The 22606-nt window shown below is 35.2% G+C and overlaps 3 protein-coding genes across 4 annotated transcripts; 1 reads left to right on the top strand and 2 right to left on the bottom strand.

Annotated features, from left to right (window-relative positions):
• Positions 1-2939: 2939 nt before the first annotated feature.
• Positions 2940-9475, bottom strand: LOC116022249. The gene is made up of 9 exons (XM_031262878.1): positions 8837-9475; positions 7156-7247; positions 6287-6987; positions 5750-5820; positions 5123-5212; positions 4774-4968; positions 4583-4669; positions 4000-4099; positions 2940-3790 (listed from the first exon to the last, which is right to left on the bottom strand). The coding sequence occupies exons 1-9, from the start codon at positions 9206-9208 to the stop codon at positions 3621-3623; spliced, it is 1878 nt and encodes a 625-aa protein (XP_031118738.1). The 5' UTR covers positions 9209-9475; the 3' UTR covers positions 2940-3620.
• A 3443-nt stretch (positions 9476-12918) lies between these two features.
• Positions 12919-15699, top strand: LOC116022168 (probable UDP-arabinopyranose mutase 5). Of its 2 annotated transcripts, XM_031262766.1 has the most exons (3): positions 12919-13133; positions 14188-14317; positions 14518-15699. In XM_031262766.1, exons 1-3 carry the CDS (start codon positions 13020-13022, stop codon positions 15549-15551), a joined length of 1278 nt encoding a protein of 425 aa, XP_031118626.1. In that variant the 5' UTR covers positions 12919-13019; the 3' UTR covers positions 15552-15699. The 2 variants fall into 2 exon arrangements, with proteins under 2 accessions (XP_031118626.1, XP_031118625.1); XM_031262765.1 differs by lacking the exon at positions 12919-13133 and having other exon boundaries at positions 14391-15699.
• Positions 15700-15809: 110 nt separating this feature from the next.
• LOC116022166 (sterol 3-beta-glucosyltransferase UGT80A2-like) lies at positions 15810-21533 on the bottom strand. Its single transcript, XM_031262764.1, has 14 exons — positions 21124-21533; positions 20676-20785; positions 20096-20338; positions 19689-19800; positions 19177-19347; positions 18262-18325; positions 18005-18062; positions 17726-17900; positions 17240-17370; positions 16955-17057; positions 16773-16849; positions 16532-16579; positions 16295-16444; positions 15810-16204 (listed from the first exon to the last, which is right to left on the bottom strand). Exons 1-14 carry the CDS (start codon positions 21281-21283, stop codon positions 16007-16009), a joined length of 1800 nt encoding a protein of 599 aa, XP_031118624.1. The 5' UTR covers positions 21284-21533; the 3' UTR covers positions 15810-16006.
• Positions 21534-22606: the final 1073 nt, after the last annotated feature.

Genomic DNA, 22606 nt, shown 5'->3' with positions numbered 1-22606 from the left:
CACGCTTCAACTTCTCCCTAATCTTTTCAAGTTATCTCGTCATATCTGATAGGACTACTACTTAGTTTTGCTTATTAGGTTCATATTCCTGCATATATACTAATTGTTGTATCCTTATTTCTTAACCTTTGACGTACCATTTCTATTTAATATAATGTATAGTGTTGAGAACAAACCAGAATAATAAATCACGAATAAAGATTAAAAACAAAGAATAAAATTTGCTGTGATTCGATAATTTATATATTATCTTTCCCTACATTCCAAAACTGATTTCTCTCCTCTGATCCTGACATGACATTATTTGATTTTCCTTACGAATTACGATATATATTAACAATTTTAATCCGGCCACATTAGTCATTTGAGTATAATTAATAATTTTGGCACTTTTGGTTCTCAATTTTAAAAAGAGTTAATATTGCTTCAACTGGGGCTCAAACTCACAACCTTCCATATAGGAGTGTAACTAATTAGTACCACTAGACCACAAGGTTTTGATAAGTTAATTTTAAAGTTGAGAACTAAAAATGACAAAACTACTATATTCGAATAATTAAACATAACATTAACAATAACTTTTCAAGTTTTTAATACAAAACTATGTAAATTAAAAGTCATTGATAGTGACATGTTTCAGATAAATGATTAGCGGTAATTGTAAAATTTGTATATGAATAAATAGAGATTTAGAACATAAATTTGTGGTAAGAATTGGTTGTACTAAAATCATACCTAGCTCTTGGCATAGAACAAATTCCATGCATGATGAGTAGAATGCCTCAATGTTTTCAATCAAAAATAATATATTCCTCATCACCATATATGTCCATCATATCTGTAGGATGCTGTAACAGTACTACTACTTGTTCCTTAAATGAAAATAATAAATAAATAAATAAAAAAGAATAGAAGTTTCTTTGTTTATTTCACGGTGTACGTAAAATCTGGAGGGGGAATAATTATTATAATCAGCCGAAAAAGAATAAGAAAATCTAGCTAGATAGATAATGTTAAAATACCAGGAATAATTTCAACGTACATGCGTGTTAACTTTATATATAGATGAAGAATATATCTTTTATTCTTGAAAATATTTGTTTTCTGAGTGACAAGGAAAACCTGCAACCAATACATGAGAGTGTGCACAGAATAAACTTCATTTTTGTGTAATATATATATATATATATAGCTCGTAAACCACACACAAAAAGATAAACCACATTTGAAAGACTTCCTGAGATGGGCTCCACCAAAAAGGTGATTGAAATACAAAGTCCGGCCGGGTAACTTCAATCAAGTGGGTAAGACTTGTTATCTTGATAATTATAATGTTTCAAATTTAACTTTTAGTGGGTGCGACCTGTGGTAATATTTGTACGTTTCTTCCGCATTCTGTTTCCTACTTTTTCAAAATTATTATGCTTGAGGAAAGTTTTACTACCTGGGAATTGAATAGATTATTTATCATTTATCTTAAAAATACTATTGTCTACATTAATAAAGTGAAGAATGTTTTTGGCATATGTACTTGTAAAGGTGCAAACAAGATGGGGACAGGTGAGGTTGGTTCTTTGAGTTCAGGCATTTGGATATGTTGAATTGAGATAAGAGCACAAAACCCTTGGCTGTCATCACTATTAGTGATCACAAAAGCTAGCCTTCCTGGAAAGAAGAAACAAGAAAAGGGCATTATATGCGACTGCACAAACCATTCAAACTATTTGATGCTTACGTATCAAGATGAAGGAAGCCATGGGGTTGGTTCACATATCTTGTGATCTCATCCTGGGATTTGAGTATATATATTGTTTCCTCATCTAGTTACCCAACAATATCATAACAATTGGTATATATACTGTACTCCTTTTTTGGATTTTGTTACTTTAATTTATACTCCGATCCGATCCCACAGTCTTCAATCTGCACTTTTGTTTTCAACACTAAAGCTACATACATTGTAACAGTAGTAGTTGTAGTGTATGTTTATTGGTTGGGATTTACCTTAAATTCATCGCTTGAATTTTTCCTGATACATTAGATTTCTCAGCTCAGGTAAATCGCAAGTCGCCAGTTCTTAGATTTCACCCTGCCTGTACACTCTGCTCTGCGTACAAGGAGTCTTGAATCTTGATCACCGGGCCTCCTCGCTGCTGGAGCAAGACTTCTAGTGTAACCCTTGAACTGAGTTAAGTTTGCCGAGCGATCGGATTTAATTGATGTAGATGTACCTAAAGTTCGAATGGAGTTATATGCAATGTTTAATAAGAAGAGCTGGCAACTCAATCAGAATGAGTTGAACTTAATTGTGTTTTAATTAAAGATGAATATGTAAGTTAAAATGAATAATTCGGAATAAAAATGATTATATAGTTCAATAGAAAAAAAAATGCACAGTCAAAACAAATGTATATGAAGTTCAATTGAAACTTACAATATAATATATTTTGATGGTTGATTAAATCCTGTAGTTAATACAATAATACTAAAATCTTAACTTCTAAGACTATCCACATCATTGCAATTTGCAATTCTCTCACTTTTAAAAGTGAGCCTGCTATCATATCATCATATCTTCTTTTCTTTTTAATATCATCATATCTTTTATTCACCATTATTTCCTATACATTCATATAATTCCATCTCATTCTCAAATAATAATAATAATAATTAAATTTTTACTAGCCAATGACCTTGTAATAAAGTGACATATAATGACTCTCCCAAATGAAGATCATAAGATCGAGCTAATCTACATGCCTTGCCTTTAGAGTCAACCGCGGCAACTCATGTCTTTATGCTCGCACAAAAAATCCAATCCACGCACTATCACCTTCAAAAGGACCACTATGCTAAACTTCATAAGTATTCAATAATGAGATAATGACTCATAGTATTCAATGGTCATACCAAACTTCATTCATAATTAAGCTAGAAAATTTTCTCAACAACCATTACTTTATTCACAGATTTAAAATAAAACCAAGACTTCGTTAACCTAATTTCATCTTGTTGAACCACAGGTGGTTGATAGATACACAAAACTAAGAAATAACAGTAAAGAGGTAAGAGTACATAATCATAGTCTGGGATTTTCTCAAACATCAATCCCACTCACTGTACAACTATGTAATTGATATATATGCAGAAACTCTACTGTAGACTGCAGTTTCTCACACATCAATCCCACTCATTCATACAGAGTAAACGGCTCCAGCATGTAGAAACTCGAACCCCTTAGGTTCCATACTATTATACAACAATGCGTGTGAAAAAAAATTACAACAATTAAGCAAGTAATGCAACAGTCTTCATAATGGTTCTGTTAGCAAGGGCTTGAAATCCCCGAGTTGGTTAACATACAGACCAAGACCAAAGCATATAGCACCAACAGACAACGCCCAAACAACTTTTCTGCACCATTTCATTGATTTTTACAACAGGGGTATGTTAGTGATATGGTTTTCGTCCCCGGTTAAAAACATTCACACCAGATAATTGCGTCAGCAGCAATCATTGTTTGGCTTCTTGGCTATTTTGGCAATTCTCAGATATCCCATCAGATATAAGATCGAGAAGTTTACCAATTAGTTTTTGTATGGCCATCTTCCCAGCCTCGGTCATTTGGCTGTAGAGCTGCTGTCTGCTGAAGGCGACTCGTTGTTTGCTAGAGCATGAAGCATTGACTGTGCGGCAATCAACTTCTCCCTTAGCATAGCATTGTATTCATATAGGTTTTCGATATTTCTCTGGAGATTGCTCATACTCATCTGCTCAGGACCCTGATGTTCTGTGAACAGAGACGAGCAATTAACCATGTATAATGGCTAAGAGTTTTATAGAAAAACAGGCAAACCTATTACTAAGAATATCGACCCAAAGATATATCAGTTGCAGCAATAACCAATAGAGAAGGAGAACGAAAAGAAACCACCTAGTGCTTCACTAGTGAAATAGAGAAGAGATAAGAATACAATTGTCTTTCAGTTTAAAACTTACCTAATGGAGGAGGAGGTGGAAGATCTAAACCACCAACTGCAAAATGCAAGCCAGTATTGTCGTCATGTTTTCCATCTTTAATTTCAGATACAATATTTTCCTGAAGCCAGAAATCACATGAATCTGCATGTTAGTTTCTTCAACTTGAAGGATAACGAAACATTCTTTTGGAACTGACTGTCAAATGCAAATGCAAATGCAAAAAAAAANAAAAAAAAAAAAAAAAAAAAAAAAAAAATTGGTTATCTTGGTCGGCATCTGTTGAATGCTTGGTAAAATTTTTACTTTTGAAAAACAAGAAAAAAATTGAAAAGAGGATGTATGAGAGAATTGGTGGATATATGACAAGAAAGATATTAAGGATGTTTATTGGAAATAAACAATCCAACAATTTGATGACAAAATTCAAACCACAACTATAACAGGCAAGATAGCAATCACATTAGGCTCTCTTGAAAGCTGATAGGATGAAACAACATTAAGCCATTAAAGTCAAATATTTAAAAGCTTCACTCTGTTAAATCATCATTGAAATGATGGCATGCATTCATAAAAGGTGACAAGGAGAAAGTAGGCAAAGTACCAGTTCTGCCTTTGAGGATGATCTCTTTTCCAGGATAGATACAGGATGTGCCACCTTCTGAAGACCAGTCTGCTCTATGATAGTATTCTGCAGAATTGCAAAGTTCAAATCATCATCCAAACTCCAAATTTAATATTTTTAACTGGATTTTAATGGATGTTTTGCTAACATAAGTTAGCATGATGTGTCACCTTATTGTCTGGCAAGCTAACTTTTCTGCTAAAACTTATGGTATCTAGTCTCATTTGCTCTTTTTGCTTGTGCAATGAACCCTTTTTATGTAATGATTCCAATGCAGCACCAGTGCAACACCCATCATCTCTCACATTGTTGAACTTGTCTTCCAATGCGCTAGGTGCCCATGTGTACATCACATACTTCCTTAACTGTTAGAAAACAAACAAATTTATAGAACTAAATGCAGGGCAATGAAGTGAATCAGAAGCTGAATTCATATGATATAACAGCATTAGTCTCTTCAAAGGAAAACTCATGCTTAAATTTCAGTAGATCTACATTAATAAACATGACAAAACTCACCTTGTTCCAGTGATCTTGAGCTCTCCTACGACTTCTAACCATTCGTATCACACTATCCTCGTTGCGGAATCTCTTTATCCTGTTTTCACACTGTAAAGTACAAATTATGGAAGAAATCTGAAACCCTGAAAAGCACTACATCATTCTCATACTTCATCTACATCTAAATCTTATAGACATCAAAATCTTCTAAACAGTCATTTACAAATATTGCAAATACTTCTAACCCTGAGAAGTACAAATAGTTGGCACTCCTTCACAAACTGCCAGTGAATGGAAAAATTGGAAATATAGAGCATGATATCATACCCTTAATTCTAGACACCAAGATTTAGATACCTTTCACCTTTCAATGAAAAATATTGCAAAAGTACCTTTGAACTACTCCTTTGGTCCATAATTTCAAGTCATCAATTCAAGTTGATTTGTAACAGTTATCTCATATTTTTCTTTTTACTCAATAACCAGTTTCTGGCTGAATTCCCCGGGCAACTACTCCCACAACCAGCGAAATTTAGCATTCAGTTGTAGATAATGGTATCAAAAGAAGTTCTCAACCAACACCAGTTCATAAAACCGTGAAAGCACAATATAACCTGTTAACATAGGGACTGAAAGGAAACATACCTGCATCATCATGTAGAAGAAGATAACAATGCTGATACAATAAAGGCCACCAAGATCCGCAAGGAAGCTTACTGCATTCTTGAGAAAGAAGCTATATTAAATATCAGCTCAAAGAGAGCCTAAAGGAATATAATAGATATACAAAGATGCACAAAATTCTTAGTGAAATACTGAAATTGTGTCTGCACTCGAATAACTAAACATTGAAGAATAATCTCCCATTAAATTTTCTTATTCAGTCTAAACATTTGAGATCCAAGCGCAATCATCTTTTACTGGTTAAATGAGTTTCCAATATGGGTTGCATTGCAAGTCTATTTGGCTAATTCATTGCAAGATGAGATTTTTACACATATGCGTATAGTGCAAAGATTCACTCCAGAAAAGAAAAGTCAAAACAAAATAGATATAGGATGAAAATAATTTATAAAGAATGCACTAGCATTACAACAAGAAGAAAATATTTAACTATTTAAACACTAAAGAAGAGATACGCTGACCAATTTATTAACATTACTTCTATTACTCTTTACTCACCAGGACCCATAATGTTTTCATTATCTATCTCCACAATATATGAAGAAAGAAAACTGACATATAATGTGGTGTTGACGAGGCCATCATTAGAGTTTTGGAGAGATGATTGAAGTTGATTTACTTCATTGAAAGATGAACCTGGGAGAAACTCATGAAATAGCGGCTGGATGAGTCTCAAGTTGTCCATATTACGGTAAATTCTAGGAAATACATTGAACTTTAATATATTTGGAGTTGTCCCTCTATATGTAACTGGCTTGTTGCCAGCATTGCTGCCATTTCTCAGTGTTCCACTGACAAAACTCAGGTGCTTCTTATTTGCTGGATTTTTTGCTGTTAGGTTAAACTCAAATCCAACAGCAGTTGCAGGATTATTTGGAAGATCAATGAATCGCCAAGATACAAAGGCACTGTCTCGTGTAAGCGGGCAATTTGTGCACTTAAGAATAATAGTCGGTCCCTTAGTGGTGTTTATGCATGAATGGCTAGCAAAGGTTGACAGAGGAGCCACTCTATAGTCAACAAAGCCAGGATTCCCACTTGCAACTGTCTCAAGACCTCGTAAGTGTGAACAAGTCATGCTTGAAATGGTAGTAATATTAAACTCAAGATCATTCCTGAATGCTTCTAAATCAGGTGCATTTGTTGCTCTTACGTTATTCACCTCGATGGTTCTATTGGATATGAGCTGGTAAAGCAACCTGTAGAAATAGAAATAACCACCTTCTACTAGCATTAGAAGGAGAGGATAGTATGAAACTAAAGGTAGAATGGTGTAGCTGAAGAGGAAAAGCTTATTCTAGAGACGTAGTATGAATGCACTATAAGGAAATGCACTTATAGGAGAGACCAAATTGTAATGTACTCACGCAACAAATAGACCAATAAAAAGTATCCAACTTGCTATCGAGCAAGTTCCGCCGAGCTCTGTTTTGCGCTTCTTAACTACCTTCTGGTCATCCTACATAAAGTGATAAAGGTTCCTTCTAGTTATGATGTAAGATCTTCTAAATTGCAAAATGCATAACAATTTAACTAAATTTGATACAGTTGAAACTTTATTAAAAATAACAAATCAATGGACAACAATATAAGCACTCTTCAAACTAAACAGGAAAGTAGCTCCAGACTCTTGATGACAATCATATAGACAATGATTGTAACTTAATAATTACAACCTGTCAATTTAGGAATTAGGATTTTAGCAATAAAACCTAATAAAATGTCTATTGACAACCAAGTGGATGCCAAACTGAAGTTAAAGCTTGAAACTTAATAGAATCCATAACTGGAGGTTGAAAATAGCATTTAGCAATTGACAACCAGTATGCTTAAAAGGTAAGCTCAGTTTAAAGTTGAACTGTTGTAGATAGATGTGTTCCTAGCTTCTGTTTCCATGTTCTTGTTCTTCTGTTCTTTTTCTTTAGAACCTGACCCTAAGTAATAAGTTTCAACACTTGTCAGATAACCCAAATACAGCCTTTCATTATAGGTAAAACACAGGCATGAAATGCACTGGAGGGCAAAGAAAAGGGAAATCCCCAATATTTCCTGTGTCAGCTGCCAAGTTAGAATAGAATCTAATTTAGATCTTAATTGAGCAATTTTACTTCTTAACAAAGGTTTTAGATGCTTAGTATACCCATACCAATGGTTTATTGACCTCAAATTATCTAACAAATCCATGCATGCTTCAAGATTGTGGACTCAAGTTCCTCAAAAATGCATTTCGCACAAAAGCTTCATGTGAGATTCTTGCTGCAGGATAATGAGCAGTATCATCATGCGTGGTACCGAACGTGCATGCAGATTCCTATGCTGAAACCAACACCAGTTGTGTGAGAGAAGACTCCCTTGGCTATGAGTCCTTCCAAGATTGAAGTTGGGAACGAAGACAATGAATCATAAAGTCCTTGTGTTAAAAGTGGAGGTGGCTCCAATAGAGGAACAAATGGCTGAATAAAAGAACACATAGGTGCTCGTGATCAAAGAGGATGAGGACCAGAAAACATGGAGCTTATCCTATGATATTTCAGGAGAATATTTTTGTGGGGATTCTTTACATGGTAGTCATCATGCAAAAGAAACGGATAGGCTTGTGAGTTTGCAGAAAAGTGTCACAATTGGGAGCAAGTATAAGAGGTTCAAGTAGATGCCATCCAAATTCCAAAGAACAGATGCTGCTAAACAAAAGCTCAAAAAACATGTGAATAAATATGGCAAGGTGAGGCCTCTCAAAGAAGAACAAATCTTTGCCAGTGTTTGTAAGGAAGAAAAGCTTCTTTGGAGAACTCACAACAAACAGCGCCATACAAAGCAGGATAAGCAAAGTGTTACAGTATTAATTTATTTAGGCCATTATTAGTTAATTTGTTTAATCAGTTCAGTATTTTAATCATACAACTGGACGACATTTCTAATCATATATATCCAGCAATGAATACAATCGAGAAGCTTCTAAATTAACCAAATAAATTTAGTACGGAGTAAATAAAAATCTAGAGAGTTGTTAATAGTTTAACGAGGAAGAAAAGGAGGAGAAAGACGCACAAGCCAATGGCGAGTGGCGAAGCAGATGTCGAGGCGGCTAATCCACCACCGGATCTGGAACCAGAAGGAGCGTCCATCGCCTAGCGGAGCGAAACGAGCTAAGAAGCATAAGACGAGCCAGGAGAGGACTAAGATGAAGGTTGCCTGAAGGATCACGGACTGCGAGTGTGTGAGCTTCTTCATGGAATCAAAGTCGAAGATAGTGCTGCTGCCGGGGAGAGAAACGGAGTTGTAGTCCACGCCGGATTCCACCTCGATTGGACCCCAGTCGGCGAAGAGCGAGCAGCTCCGGCGAGTAGCGTCGAACACGTAACCAGGGTTGCACGCGCACAAGGTTCCATTGTAGCGAAAAGAGTTGCTCGGACACTGCATTTTCTCCTCCTTCGACTACTTCGCCTCGTCGGCGCGGCTGTCGGACATTGATATCGGCGGCACGGCAGATTAGTGGCGAAGTAAAGAACACAGGGAGAGAAAAAGCTTCGAATAAAAGAAAGAAAACGTGAAAGGATCGATTTAGAGCTTCTTTTCTTTGTATTTTTTATCAGAATCGGAATTTAGATAAGCTAAGCAAGGACAGCCTGACAATGGCGGTTTCTTGCCACGGTGGTAAGACTCTGGAGTCTGGATTCTGGAATAAATAAACAATTACGGAGTTTAGTTTAGTTTATTTATTTCTTGCTTGATAGTGATATCACGCGGTCACGCCACGTTGATGGGATACTACCATTATAAACTTTTGATGTAGAGTTGTAGACGACATTAGCTTGTAACACTAAAATTTGAAAGTACATATAATATATAACTCATTATAAAATTTATAACAAATACTACTGACTCTATTCTATTACAATGAGTATCTATTCATAACTATTTTGTAACTATTTTCTCAACCTCTACACTGAGGCTCGAACCCACCACCCCCGTATAAAAAGAAAAGTTTGATACCACTGGACTATAAGGTCTTTGGCAACCAAAAATACTTAATGTGCTCCAAAAATTATAGTCCCAACTTTTACTCTGACTTATGTTCAAATGTGATTGGATTAAGAAAAAAAATTTGAATAAACAACGTGACCCCTACTAAATTAAGCAATCAAGGCATAGTATGTCATATGGAGCAGAAAATTGGAGTAAGATTTGGGAGTTCATGTAGAATTACTTATTTAAATGAGGATTGAAATATCTGAATTGTATAACCAAGAATTGTATAAAGTATATAATACAATAGAAGAGTCATAATACAACACAAGTAATAGAATCCTAATAATTTTAAATTAATTGTGGGGTCACCCAATTTATGGGTAACCAATAATTATTAGCCACATCATAGGGAAAATATTAGGGATAAAATTTGGAGGGTTAAATAGCATTTTCCTAAATAATTATAAGGAGTGCATATAGATGAATGTTTTCTACTTTCAGCCGTACATCTTCTATTTTTGGTTTTTAATGCTTAATATTTTACATTTTTTTTTTGTTTTGAAATACTCATTCTTCTTTACAATGTAGTATCTTTATTTGATCATGTGACAACTTATTTTGAATGGTAACAGATGTGTTGTGACACTACATAATACTTGACATTCATTTTTTTTACATTTAATATACGACTATTAAATTTTTTGTCATATTCGATTATTTTTTAAAAAATTCGTCAACCTTATTTGATTTTCATCGATGTAGACTTCAATACCACTCACTATTTAATTTACTATATTTCATTGTGTTGTTTAATTCAAATAACTCATAGATAATCATATATGAGATTTTAGAAAAAAAAAATGGTATAAACTACAAATAAGTCACTCTACTATTTGAGAACAAACAATTAGGCTATCGAACTCAAATAACTCTCAAATAAGCCACTGAACTCTAAAAAACAAAGCAATTAAGCCATTAAAATTATATTTAAAAAAAAAAGAAGAAGCAATTAACCCCTTTTTAAAAATTTTGACGACAAATTCCGGCATCGGTGAGAATTTCCGGCGAGGACGACCATTTCTGGTCACCTTCTCCTTGGGGAAGGCGACCATAAATGTCAGTGCCGGAAATTGTCGCCGAAAATTTTAAAAATATGTTAATTGTTCTTTTTTCAGTTTTAATGGCTTAATCGCTTTGTTTTTCCGAGTTCAGTGACTTATTTGAGGTTTATTCGAGTTTGGTGGTCTAATTGCTTGTTCCGAAATAGTACAGTGGCTTATTTGTAGTTTATCCCAAAAAAAAAAAAAAAAAAGCTAAAATTTTTTATCAAAGTGATTAAGTGATTAAGCTAAAAACAAGAGTTTGATAGTTAAAGACTAAGAGCTTGCTCAACAATTGAGCTTTTTTGCTCATGTTTTTGCACCTCCAATAAGGAGAGAGAATAAGGAAAAAACAGGCAAGGTGGGCACTAATTGACGGCCACCCTGATGCCCCAAGCTACTACACACGCCCTATGAGTGTTGTTGGTGAGTAGAACGCGCACCAACTAACTATGTTAGTATCTTTTTAATAAATGGTGGTACTAATAAAAAAACTTCATTATGCTTTTTATCTCTCTCATCTACCTCACCAAAAAAAAAAAAAAACTAACGCGTGAGTATTGGGATTGTTCAAAATGTCATTGATGTAAAATACTTGAAGAATAAAAGAAAAAAAAACTCAGCATATATTTAACATGTTTTAATTTCTCATATTATTTGTATAAATAATACTATTTTAATCTTAAGTTTACCTCTTAATATTCACCTCTTAGTGTGGCGATAAGTTTAATTTTATTTTTTATTTTTTATTTTTTTAGATTATTGTGATTTGACTTACCACACCCAACTTTAAAAATATATACTTATTAATTAACTATAAAATAAATCAAATTTTAAATGACATGTAAGGATGTGAACTAGTGTGGGAAATGTAGCATTAGTTTATTTTTATTTTCACATTTTTTATTAATATTGTATTATGTGCAAATTTGATGACTGTTTTATGATGTATTAAGAATACGTCTAGCATTTTCCATTAAAAAGAGAATCGCAATTGTTGCATATTATGTGGCTCAACTTTAATCAAAGTGTAGAAGCTTCAATGCAATGAATTGGAACATTCTACACTCCTTGCCCACAGAAGATTCTACAATCCATCCTTCATATTTTCCTCAATATTAAACCAAATTAAAGTATATTACTCATTTACTCTCTCATATGGGAGGTCACGAGATCGAATCGATATTGACTCTTTATACTTTAACATATTGAGAAAATATAGATGAACATATACTACATTGTAATATAGTCCGTAGTACTAAAAAATATGTTACTCGTGAATTATTTTATCTAATACGGAGTATTTAAATCCACAACCTTTTTAGTATAGTCTAAATTTATTTTATTCAATTATTGTCATACTAATACTAATAATAATAATAATAATAATAATAATAATGGGAAGGGGTTAATTAAGCCCGGAAACATTCCCTGAAAAATCAATTAGGTCCCTAAAAATTTAGAAAGTGTAATTAGACCATTTAACATGTTAAATTGGAGCAAAGAATCTCAAAAACAAGTAAATAACCTGCTATTGCAGGTCATTCCCATCTCAGGCACAAGTCCAGCGACGGCCGAACTGTCGTCGGGAAGGCGACCAATTGGTCCCAATAATATCTTTAGTCTTAGAGTTTACTATGAATGAGACCGATGTGATTCGAAGGACGCAACTGGTCGGAAGCTATTATCGTTCCCCTGATGAGCCTATGGCAAGACAAAACTAATTTGGCACGCATGAGGGTAAGGCTGGTCTGCATGGTATGAGGGGTATCGGGACGCCACACGGGTGTTGTGTGTTGCACCAGACTCTATATCTGTGACACTAAGCTGCCTATAACTGATCGACTCAACATATTGCTCCTATCAAAAATCAAACTTAAAATTTTATGGTGATTAAACCAATTATCGGATCAACTTGACTACTTGACAACTAATTTTGCAATGGGATAGCCGGCTCGGGCAAACTTTTAATCCGGTCGGACCTGCGGTTCAAAACGAAGCAAATAGCACGCGGAGTCGGTCCAGCCGGAGGGAAAAGTCCACTGAACAAATCTCCATTTCCCATTTTTGTTCATAGCTTCTTTTTTATTCAGAGGAGAGGTAAAGCGAGACGGATAAAGAAACAGAGAGAGAGATAGTAGGAAACGGAAAACGTTAAATGAATGAGAAACCCGCCATCGCTTCTTTCGCTCGCGATTGACTCCGCGCTTCATAATCTCCCCTTCTTCTCCGATCTCTCCTGCTTGCCAGATCACATCCTGGTTGAGCTCTTCCTGGTACTCCCTTTCTCTCTCTCTCTGCGATTACACTCGCACGCCTTTGATTTTTTGTTTGATTTCGACATCTCTGCGTGTGTGATTCGTATCCGTGTGTTTCATGTAGTGTTGCGACTATCGCTTGAGGTTATGTATTGATTTGTTTGAATTATCTATTATTTGATCTGTAACACTATTGTGCCCTAAGGTTTTCCGTGAACTGGTCACTAGATTTGGTCAAAATTTCCTTTGTATGTGGATAATTTGCGGAAGGCTGTGCAATCTCTATACAATTCCACTGGAGAGAAGAGTTGGATGATAATTCACTTGTTTGCGTATTTTTGTTTGGCTGTTAATTATCTGATTTCCTTTGCGTTTGTGCCTATTTTTGAACAGTCAGAGAACTGCTATGCATTCATTTCAAATGTTCCATTGCATGAAGCAGGGATTAAAATGGGGATAACCTGATGAACTTAAGCTAGAAAACAGTTTAAAATGAGCTAAAACAGCATTGAAAAGTGGGGATGTATAGTAATTTATTTGCTAAATGCAACTGCCAGCTTAAGGTAGTGAAAACTGCACTACTGCACTAGGGCTTCTGAATCAATCACTAGATTTCTGTGACATGTGATTCAAGGACAGCTATAAGTTTCTGATTTTCTTAATGGACAAGCAGAAATGGCTTCACTACAAAAAGAATTCATTGTGGAAAAGGGAGTTTTAGGAATTTGTGGCATTCTATCCCGTGGTTTCTATCTGTTTTTTATTAGTCTAGGGTCTTAGCAATGTAATTACTTACCAAATGCTGCAAAAACATATTAACTGCTCCAAATTCCTCCAATTTACTTTACTGTCTTTATAAATGTATAGCACCTCGTACTTTAAGAAGATATGAATTTTTGTATCTTGTATTTGCTGAGATAAATAGCTGTATATCCGGTACTCCCCAGAATTTTAGATTTGATGATAATATTTTGTTTTAAATGTTGCTGAAAACTGATAACCTTGCTTGTATTTATTGGGTATTACAATATGTCATTTACTTTTAAAAAAATATGTCATTTACTTTTAACAGAAAACATTAAGAGCTGGAAAGCTGACGGAGAAGATTTTGAACTTGTTTGTGGCTACTGGCAAAGAAGAAGTCCTTTCTCTTATTGAGGCTTTCAACATCCAAGCTGTTCTAACTCCTGTTCTTCCAACTAGTAAGCTTCTATATTCCTATTATCCTTTAAGAGATTGGTAATGTTTTATGACCCTTAAAAATTGTTTTTTCAGCTTGCTGTGAGAAGCACTGAGCCTGTTTGAGATTAAGTGAATTTATTAGTAAGGGCTAGCGTGTCTAAGGGGACAAAGATTAGCTCTTTTGTTGCTTTTTGATTGAAGCCTGATAAAATGTTAGAAGTTAGCATCAGAGATGATGAGATTGATATTGTTGTTGGAGCACTCCAATCTGATCTTACGTCATTCATGTGGGAGTGGAGACCAATATTCTCCCGTTTCCACCTTATAATTGTCAAAGATCCTGACCTCCAAGAAGAACTTAATATCCCAGGTGGATTTAACATTGATATCTATACAAAATCAGATATACAACGTGTTCTGGGGGCATCAAGTGCTGATCTTTTCTCTGGCTATTCATGCCGGTATTTTGGTTATCTTGTTTCCACTAAAAAATATATCGTCTCAATTGATGATGATTGCATTCCAGCAAAGGATCATGAGGGAAATATTGTTGATGCAATCGCCCAGCATATCAGCAACCTCACAACTCCTGCCACACCCTTTTTCTTTAACACACTCTATGATCCTTTCCGCAAAGGAGCAGACTTTGTTCGTGGCTACCCATTTAGCTTGCGAAGTGGGGTATCATGTGCTCTGTCATGTGGACTCTGGCTTAATATGGCAGACTATGATGCTCCTACACAGGCCCTCAAGCCAAAACAGAGGAACTCTAGATATGTTGATGCTGTTCTTACTGTACCAGCGAGGGCATTGATGCCTGTGAGTGGAATCAATATAGCTTTTAACCGTGAGTTGGTTGGACCTGCTTTGTCGCCAGCTTTCAGGTTGGCAAAGGAAGGGCACGTGAGGTGGGAAACTGTGGAAGATATATGGAGCGGGATGTGTGTTAAGGTAGTCTGTGATCATTTAGGTCTTGGTGTAAAAAGTGGGCTTCCTTACGTGTGGAGGAAAGAAAGAGGTAATGCCATTGAGAGTTTGAAGAAAGAGTGGGAAGGGGTAAAGCTGATGGAGGAAGTCGTTCCTTTCTTTCAATCACTGAGGTTGTCTCCACAAGCAACTACGGTAGAAGATTGTGTTACTGAGATTGCTGCAGCGGTGAAGGAGCAACTGGGAAAATCAGCGCCTGTGTTTTCTCGGGCTGCAGATGCCATGGTGGAGTGGGTCAACCTCTGGAATGCTGCGAAAACTCAATAAACCAATTGTTGCTTGAGTGCTTAAATTATCCTCCTTTTCAATTGTTATCCCCAACTTATTTTGATAAGCCTTGTACATTTTCTGTTTCCTTGTGACTGATCAAGGTAGGTGGAAACAATACCATTATAGATGTTTGAAAATTCCATCATGGTGAAGTTTCTTTTTTCTGCTATTTGATGCCTAATAAGCTTTACTAAACACACTTCTTAGTTCCCAGTTTAAGAGAGGACAAGGGCAAAATATAAAGCAAGCTGGAGATTTGGCAATAAAAACCATCGGCTCACATCCGAGTTGATTAAAGTTACCAATAACTATAATACACTGAATTTGAAAAGATTTTTGTAGCATGGTACATACAACAATGCTTAGCGTGTCTATACAGCAACATAATGGCAAGCAAATTTTCATTCCATATATGTGGGTAGGCTATCTTCAAAAGATTGTGCCACTTAGTTTTATTCTTTCACAGAACCAGTAGGCGGCGTAAAGCATTGCCTTATAGAGAACATACTGTGATGACGACGATGAGGAACTATTTTAGTTTCTGGCTCAAGGTTCTTGCGAGGAAAATGTTTGTAGAAAGCTTTTACTGCTCCTGTTACCCCATCCTCGTTTTTCATGGCATTTGACAGTTGAATAGCGCGCTCTTTCACCTATGGTAAGAGCATAAGCAGTCAAAATTTTTAGAAAACTAGTCACCTTGTGTGTGCATTATCATTCCTTACCAACAAAATATTTGTTACCTTGGGATCTAGCATGAACTGAATGGCAGCAACAAGCTTGTCAAGTGAAAACTCATCTACAGGAATAGGTGCAGGACCTACTCCCCTAGCATGTACACGATCACCCCAAAAAGGTTGGTCACCAAAGAAAGGTACCACAGTTGTCGGGCACTGGAAATGAAATAATAACCACAAGTTAGCCTGTGAAATAACTACTCTATAAATAAGGAGAAGACATAAAGGGAATTCAGTTAGTACCGCAGCTCTAAGGCCAGCAGCAGTTGTTCCTGCGCCCCCGTGATGCACCTGAAAATTGCAGGAGAAAATTTTGTGTGGCTTTGATTTTGAAAATTGTGAGTAAAACAAAAAAGCCAATGTTAAAAATCAAAAGTTGATTTTGTTGGATACAATCGTTTGTTAAGCTGACTTATTTATAAAATATGACAGATGACTTGATGCACACAGATCTTTGCAACAATCCCAGATTAAGAGGATTTACCACTGCAGCACATTGCAAAAACAACCAATCATGAGGGCAATTATCCAACAAATACACATTATCCTTTGGCTCCTTCACTGAAAGAAGAACAGCATCACAAGTTAAATTCTTGATCAAGTAGTAGCCACACAGAATTCTAATAATAAATAAAGTTCTACTACAGCCAAATGTCAGCCACTTACAGTTCCCAAGGCCACCCCACCCTTTGTTAATTATGCCTCTCTGCCCCGTAATTTCCAATGCTTCAACAATTATCTGAGTCATTTTTTCTGGTTCTTCAACAGGCTGCAAAAAGTAAGAATTTCTCTAAAACATGTCTAGTTTCAATTCCCCATGGTCAACACAATCTAATTTTGACAAATAATTTAGAATTTCTCTAAAATTTTGAACTGAAGTCAAACTTTTAGTCAAATTGACCAACAAAACTATAAATGGGACAGGGGGAGTCATAGTTGCCAGCAACTTACAAGGCTGCCAAAGCCAATATAGATGGGCTTTTGGCCATTTTCAAGCCATTTTACAAGTGATTCTGGTGGAACATAATTAGAAGCAAGGTCTAGGAAACAGAACCCAACAACATCAGTTCTGGGACCCCAATCTGCAAACCATGGAAAACCAAGTCCATTAGAAACAACTATTGTGAAAACAGCCCACTCTGCTGGTATCATATATTGTGGTGCAGAAATTGTAGAAAAATAAATATAGCTGTGGCTAGAACAAAGCTACAATGGAAAAACCAACACCTATAAAAAGAAAAAAGAGGTGATATATTGATTTTTTATGGAAATAGTACATACATAACAGAAAGACAAGAAAAAGAAAGAGGCTAATTGGAGTGGTGTCTCTAACAGCCCATGAAGTAATTGGTTCTTTAATAAGATGAATATAGAGCAGAGTATGTGGAATGTCTCAATTATACAAATCATCATATAACATATATATAAAAAGATGACCTTTGGGTTTATGAACAAGGTTTGGACTCCAGATATATCCATAAGGGGTCTCAGGTGAACTGAAAGAATTAGTCAAATATGTAAACCGCCTTAGTTTCAACTTTTTCCTCCTGAAATCATTTATCACATCCCGTATGCCAAGCCATATTAATGAATCAACAATTTGATATGATAGCTGCGACATAAATTCAAATGTTGTCACATAAATGAAATAGTGAACATAATAAGTCAAGTAAAAGATATGGTTAGGAGGAAGAAATCACATCACTAGGCACCGACTTTGTATCCAACTGATTGCTTAACACGAGAGAGAGGATGCGGGAATTCACTTGTTGGCCTGGAAAAATAAGACAGAAGGAGAAATCAAATATCATAAGAATATTTTTATAAATCTTGCAGACAGAAGGGACCCACAGGTAAACGAACCTTAGACTACTAAATTTTTACCAATAAATAATTAAGAATTGTACTGCCTGGTGACAGAGGGAAAGATTAAAGGGGTAAGAGTCATGGAAAAAGAGGAGTAGAAAACTTACGTCCATGGCATTGTAAAAAATATATGTAGTGGTACTTTAAGGGCCATTGCAACATGAGTATGCCCTGAATAGTCATCAATGTGAATAATCAGAATAGTTCAATAAATAAATAGGTAAAAATCTATGTAACCTAACAGTTCTACTAATTAATATCAGAAAATGCTAAGTTGCTAACTCAGTCTAACAAAGTTCTAATATGAAATAAAAAAGCTATCAGGGGGATACAAATTTATCCGACAATATACCATTTCTTGGTGTATGCATGACCTTATGATGCAGTTAAATTTCCTAAGGATAGTGTATTAACAAAAATTCAACTATGAAAGTGTACCTAGGCCTTTCTTAGCCTCATATGTGATTAGAATATGTAGGTTAGTACTTATTTATTTATTTTAATGGAGTGTAGGTTAGTACTTAGTAGTATGGGAAACCTTGAAATTTCATTATGGACCCAAGGTTATGTGAAGTCAAATTCAATGAGACCTCATAATGCTCAGTTGCTCATTAGGTGCGTGAAACAAACTAAGGAGAAGACTCAGAGGAATTACTGGCAATGAAAGGACCAGATGACACTGGATGAAGACATAAGTTCTACAGAAACAAAAATATACATGTATCATGCTCCTCAATTTACCATTTGAATACACACACATTGGTTTTGGCAGTCATACTTCTCTACCGGCAACATTCTATTGTTACAGCTTTTGAATTTGCCTTAGTCAAAATAAAAAACCGAAGAAAACGTGGAAATACAATGTGGGAGGACACGGGCAATGATGACTTCCACAGAAGCAAAGAGACCTCATACAAGATGATTACTTGAGAGTTGAGACTCAAAAGTTAAGATAGAATAGAGCATGTTAATTAAAAAATAAAAAATAAAAATAAAAGCTCAACTTAAATCAAAGACCTTACCATATGCTGGAGGGTTGGCAATGATGGCATCTACTTTGAATGGAGCATTAGATTCTGGATCGGGATCTGTGCATGCCGGAAGTAAGGAGAATACAATATCTTTTATCTGATTTCGTTGAATATGTATTTCAGAAGTCCCAGATGGCAAGAAACCTTTATTTTTTACCATATCTGTAACAACCATAGTTATTGAAATCAAAAGGTATTGATTGCATACTTGCATTCTTACAAGTGTAAGCTATATTAGTGAACAGCAATATTTTTACCCCTGCCTTTATTTAAATTAGTTAGAATACGGTATGCTATGGGTGAAAGCAATCATTGATCAAATAAATGGGAATAAAAAGTAATATGAGCTCCATACTATACTGCACTTCTTTATGCCTTCATCGCAATAAAATAAAAAGATAAAAATAAAAAACAGCTAGAGCCTTGAGTCAATAAAGGGTTGACCCTCAAGTATGGTGAAAATCAAAAGGTTTAAGGCAGTAAACTAATGTTCTCAAACGTACAAGCAGCAAGGACTTTTGGATCCCCACCAAGAGGATAAAACTCCAACCCAGAATCCAAAACAAACTCTTTAAAATTGGAGTGTGTAGCCAATCTCACCCTATGACCATATTCCTGCCAGGGCAAAAAGAAGTTGATTTAGCTAATAATAATTTGCCGGTTCTTTCTAAATTTCTCTCACAAAATGATAAATGCTTGAATGTAAATGGTTAAGCACATAAAACAGGAAGGAATTCATTACTAGTAGGTATCAGGAGAAACTAATTATTATATAATAAAAAGTTCAAAAAGACTTGCATAGAAATACAATACATCTCATTATTGTACTGTTTCATAAAGAAACAAGCACTGAAGTGTCTGCCATGGTTAGTCCTGTGATCAGGTTTTCCTCTATGAAAAGGATTTTCACCTGTAATTTTTTCCCAATAGCAACAAATGGTTGTACATCTCCTCTGGTTCCAACAATTAGCATAACAATTTGGAGTGGATGCAAGTCTTGAATATCTTCTCCATCATTAGCGTGTTCCTCTGTAGTTCCATTGTCAACAATGCCAGTATCAACATCAAAGTGTTCAGGTTTAATATCTCCTGGAACTTCAAATTGTACAGTTCCATCATCTTGAATGGTAGTAAGCTTTTCCAACAATTTGTGCTGCAAAAGTTCTGAGTTTAGCATCAACTTAAAGTGTACATGTAGATATCTCAGTTGAAATTTCTAAATATATGCTCTGTTCACCATAACACTTAATATTGCGGAGTACCGCATACCATAATGCCAAACATAAATGTTGTGAAGTCTTATGCTTCTCATTTTGAAATGCATGCATGACAAAAAAAAAAACAGCAATCTCTAATAATATGACAAGTTATTATTATAATAAAAGATCAAAATCAAATAGAGCTATGGTGAAAATAGTCAAAGAAAATGATCAATATGACGAGTTGAGCTATATGCTCAGAAGAGTTCTTTGCAAATCTTCCAAACTGACCTTCTTCCTAATCGAGACATTTTCATCAAAAAATCTTGACATTAGCAATGTCAGAGAGTGTTGTCTGCCTGTCTCGGTTTTATCGTGCTGAGCTGAAGGGGTCACAGGATCTGCTAGCACAAGGGGAAAATAAAAAATAAAAATTACAAATGCTGGAGATAGATACGTGTACGAAAATAATGTGTATATAAGAATGCCTGTTTGACAAACTATCTGCTAGATTAGCAGAATTAGCTATCTCAGGATTAAATTGCCCAGGGAAATGAGTAATAATATCACTCCAACGAATTAATATTATTATATTTATATTGCGTTTAGGAGAACAATTTCATAAAACACACAAAACACAAATTACCTCCTGCGGAATCTATTCCGGAGATAAATTTGTTTATACAGATAGACGAAAAAGTCTTTTCCGAACAGAGATATCGCAAACGGTAAAGAATACCTGTTGAATCATCATCTACGGCGCTGTGCGGCGGCGATCCGCATTCGCTTCCGTTTGAATCCCCGCTTTCTGAATGTGATTCTGCTCCCAAGTCCACGGATGCCTCGTCGGAGCTGCCGGAGCTCCGAGCACGGCGATCCTTACCCGGTGAGTGTTCCATTGCTGAATGCGGAAACGGAGAAATAGATGGCGATTCTTCGGAATCGGAAAGAAAGAGAGTAAAATGGAAGAAATTAGGCGTGAAATGAGGGTGAATGGCTGGTTGAATAGGTAAGAAGATTAGGAGAACTTAGGTGGAAGAAAAATAGAGGAAAGGATTTCTCCGCTGCTTTAATAGGTTCGTAGCCGGGACCGAGAGAAGAGGAGAACGAAAGCGCTTTTTCGCGGCGAGAAATGGAACCGTTAGAAGTCGTGTCCAGAAGATGGAGACTTTAGTGCAAGTACTAGTGACTACTGTAGTGATTAAGATTGCTACGTTGCGCTACACTTTTTTACGTGTCTAATATATGTAGCGAATGATTATCAGTTTTGTTATGTATAACTCTATAATGTGGCTAAAGACCTTGTGGTCAAGTGGCACCTGGTGTCCCGATTAACACTCTCACATGGATGATGAGAGTGGGTTTTCAATAGGTTGAGAAAGTAGTTATGAACAGATATTACATTGTAATAGACTCAGTAGTACTAAAAAAAACTCTATAATGTGAATAAATATTTTTTAAAATATAAAAAAATAAAAAAATTCAAAATAATTGATCATAATATAATGATATCCAAAATACCAATATGAACAAACAAAAAAATTAAAATAAAAATCTAAAAGCACTAATTCGAACTTAAAAATCAATTACTAATCAAATAGAATAGTTGTATTTTAAAAAAGTGTCAACAAAACACTAATTATGATTTTAATTTTCATTTATAATGTGTAAACCCATAAACCAACCATACTTTTAAATTTTCTTTGAGCCCCCCGGTTTGATAAAAAAAAATACTATTACACCTTGAGAAAGAGTAACCGAGTGGATGTAATATGATTCTCGTATATAATATTTTTGGTAGACACCGCTACATAAGATTTTCTTGGACAAATTATTGGTACCATTATTAAATATGTTTTGCTTTTGGTGTGCCTATTTCTTGTCGGAAGTTTGTCTTCTTTGAAAATTTAAATAAATAAATAAGAGGTGTGGCAAATTTTATTGTGGCAGTGGTTAGAGAAATTTTGTCCTGGCAGTAGTTGGAAGACAACATCAGTCTGAGTAGATATTTAAAAGAAAAGAAAATTATAGGTGAAAAAAAAATCGAGATTTATATACACTGTGATAGTTATATTTAGATTTTAAAATTGTGTATTCTGAAAATTATATCCAATTATATTAATGGATAATTATATTTAATTTTATCTTTTAATTTAAGTATTATCTTGATTGTTATAATGTTTAAACATGATTTTTAAAAATATATATACAATAACTTTTAG

Source organism: Ipomoea triloba, chromosome 6, assembly GCF_003576645.1.
Source record: "Ipomoea triloba cultivar NCNSP0323 chromosome 6, ASM357664v1".
NCBI classification, from domain to species: domain Eukaryota; kingdom Viridiplantae; phylum Streptophyta; class Magnoliopsida; order Solanales; family Convolvulaceae; genus Ipomoea; species Ipomoea triloba.
This window is presented reverse-complemented; position numbering and strand designations above follow the sequence as displayed.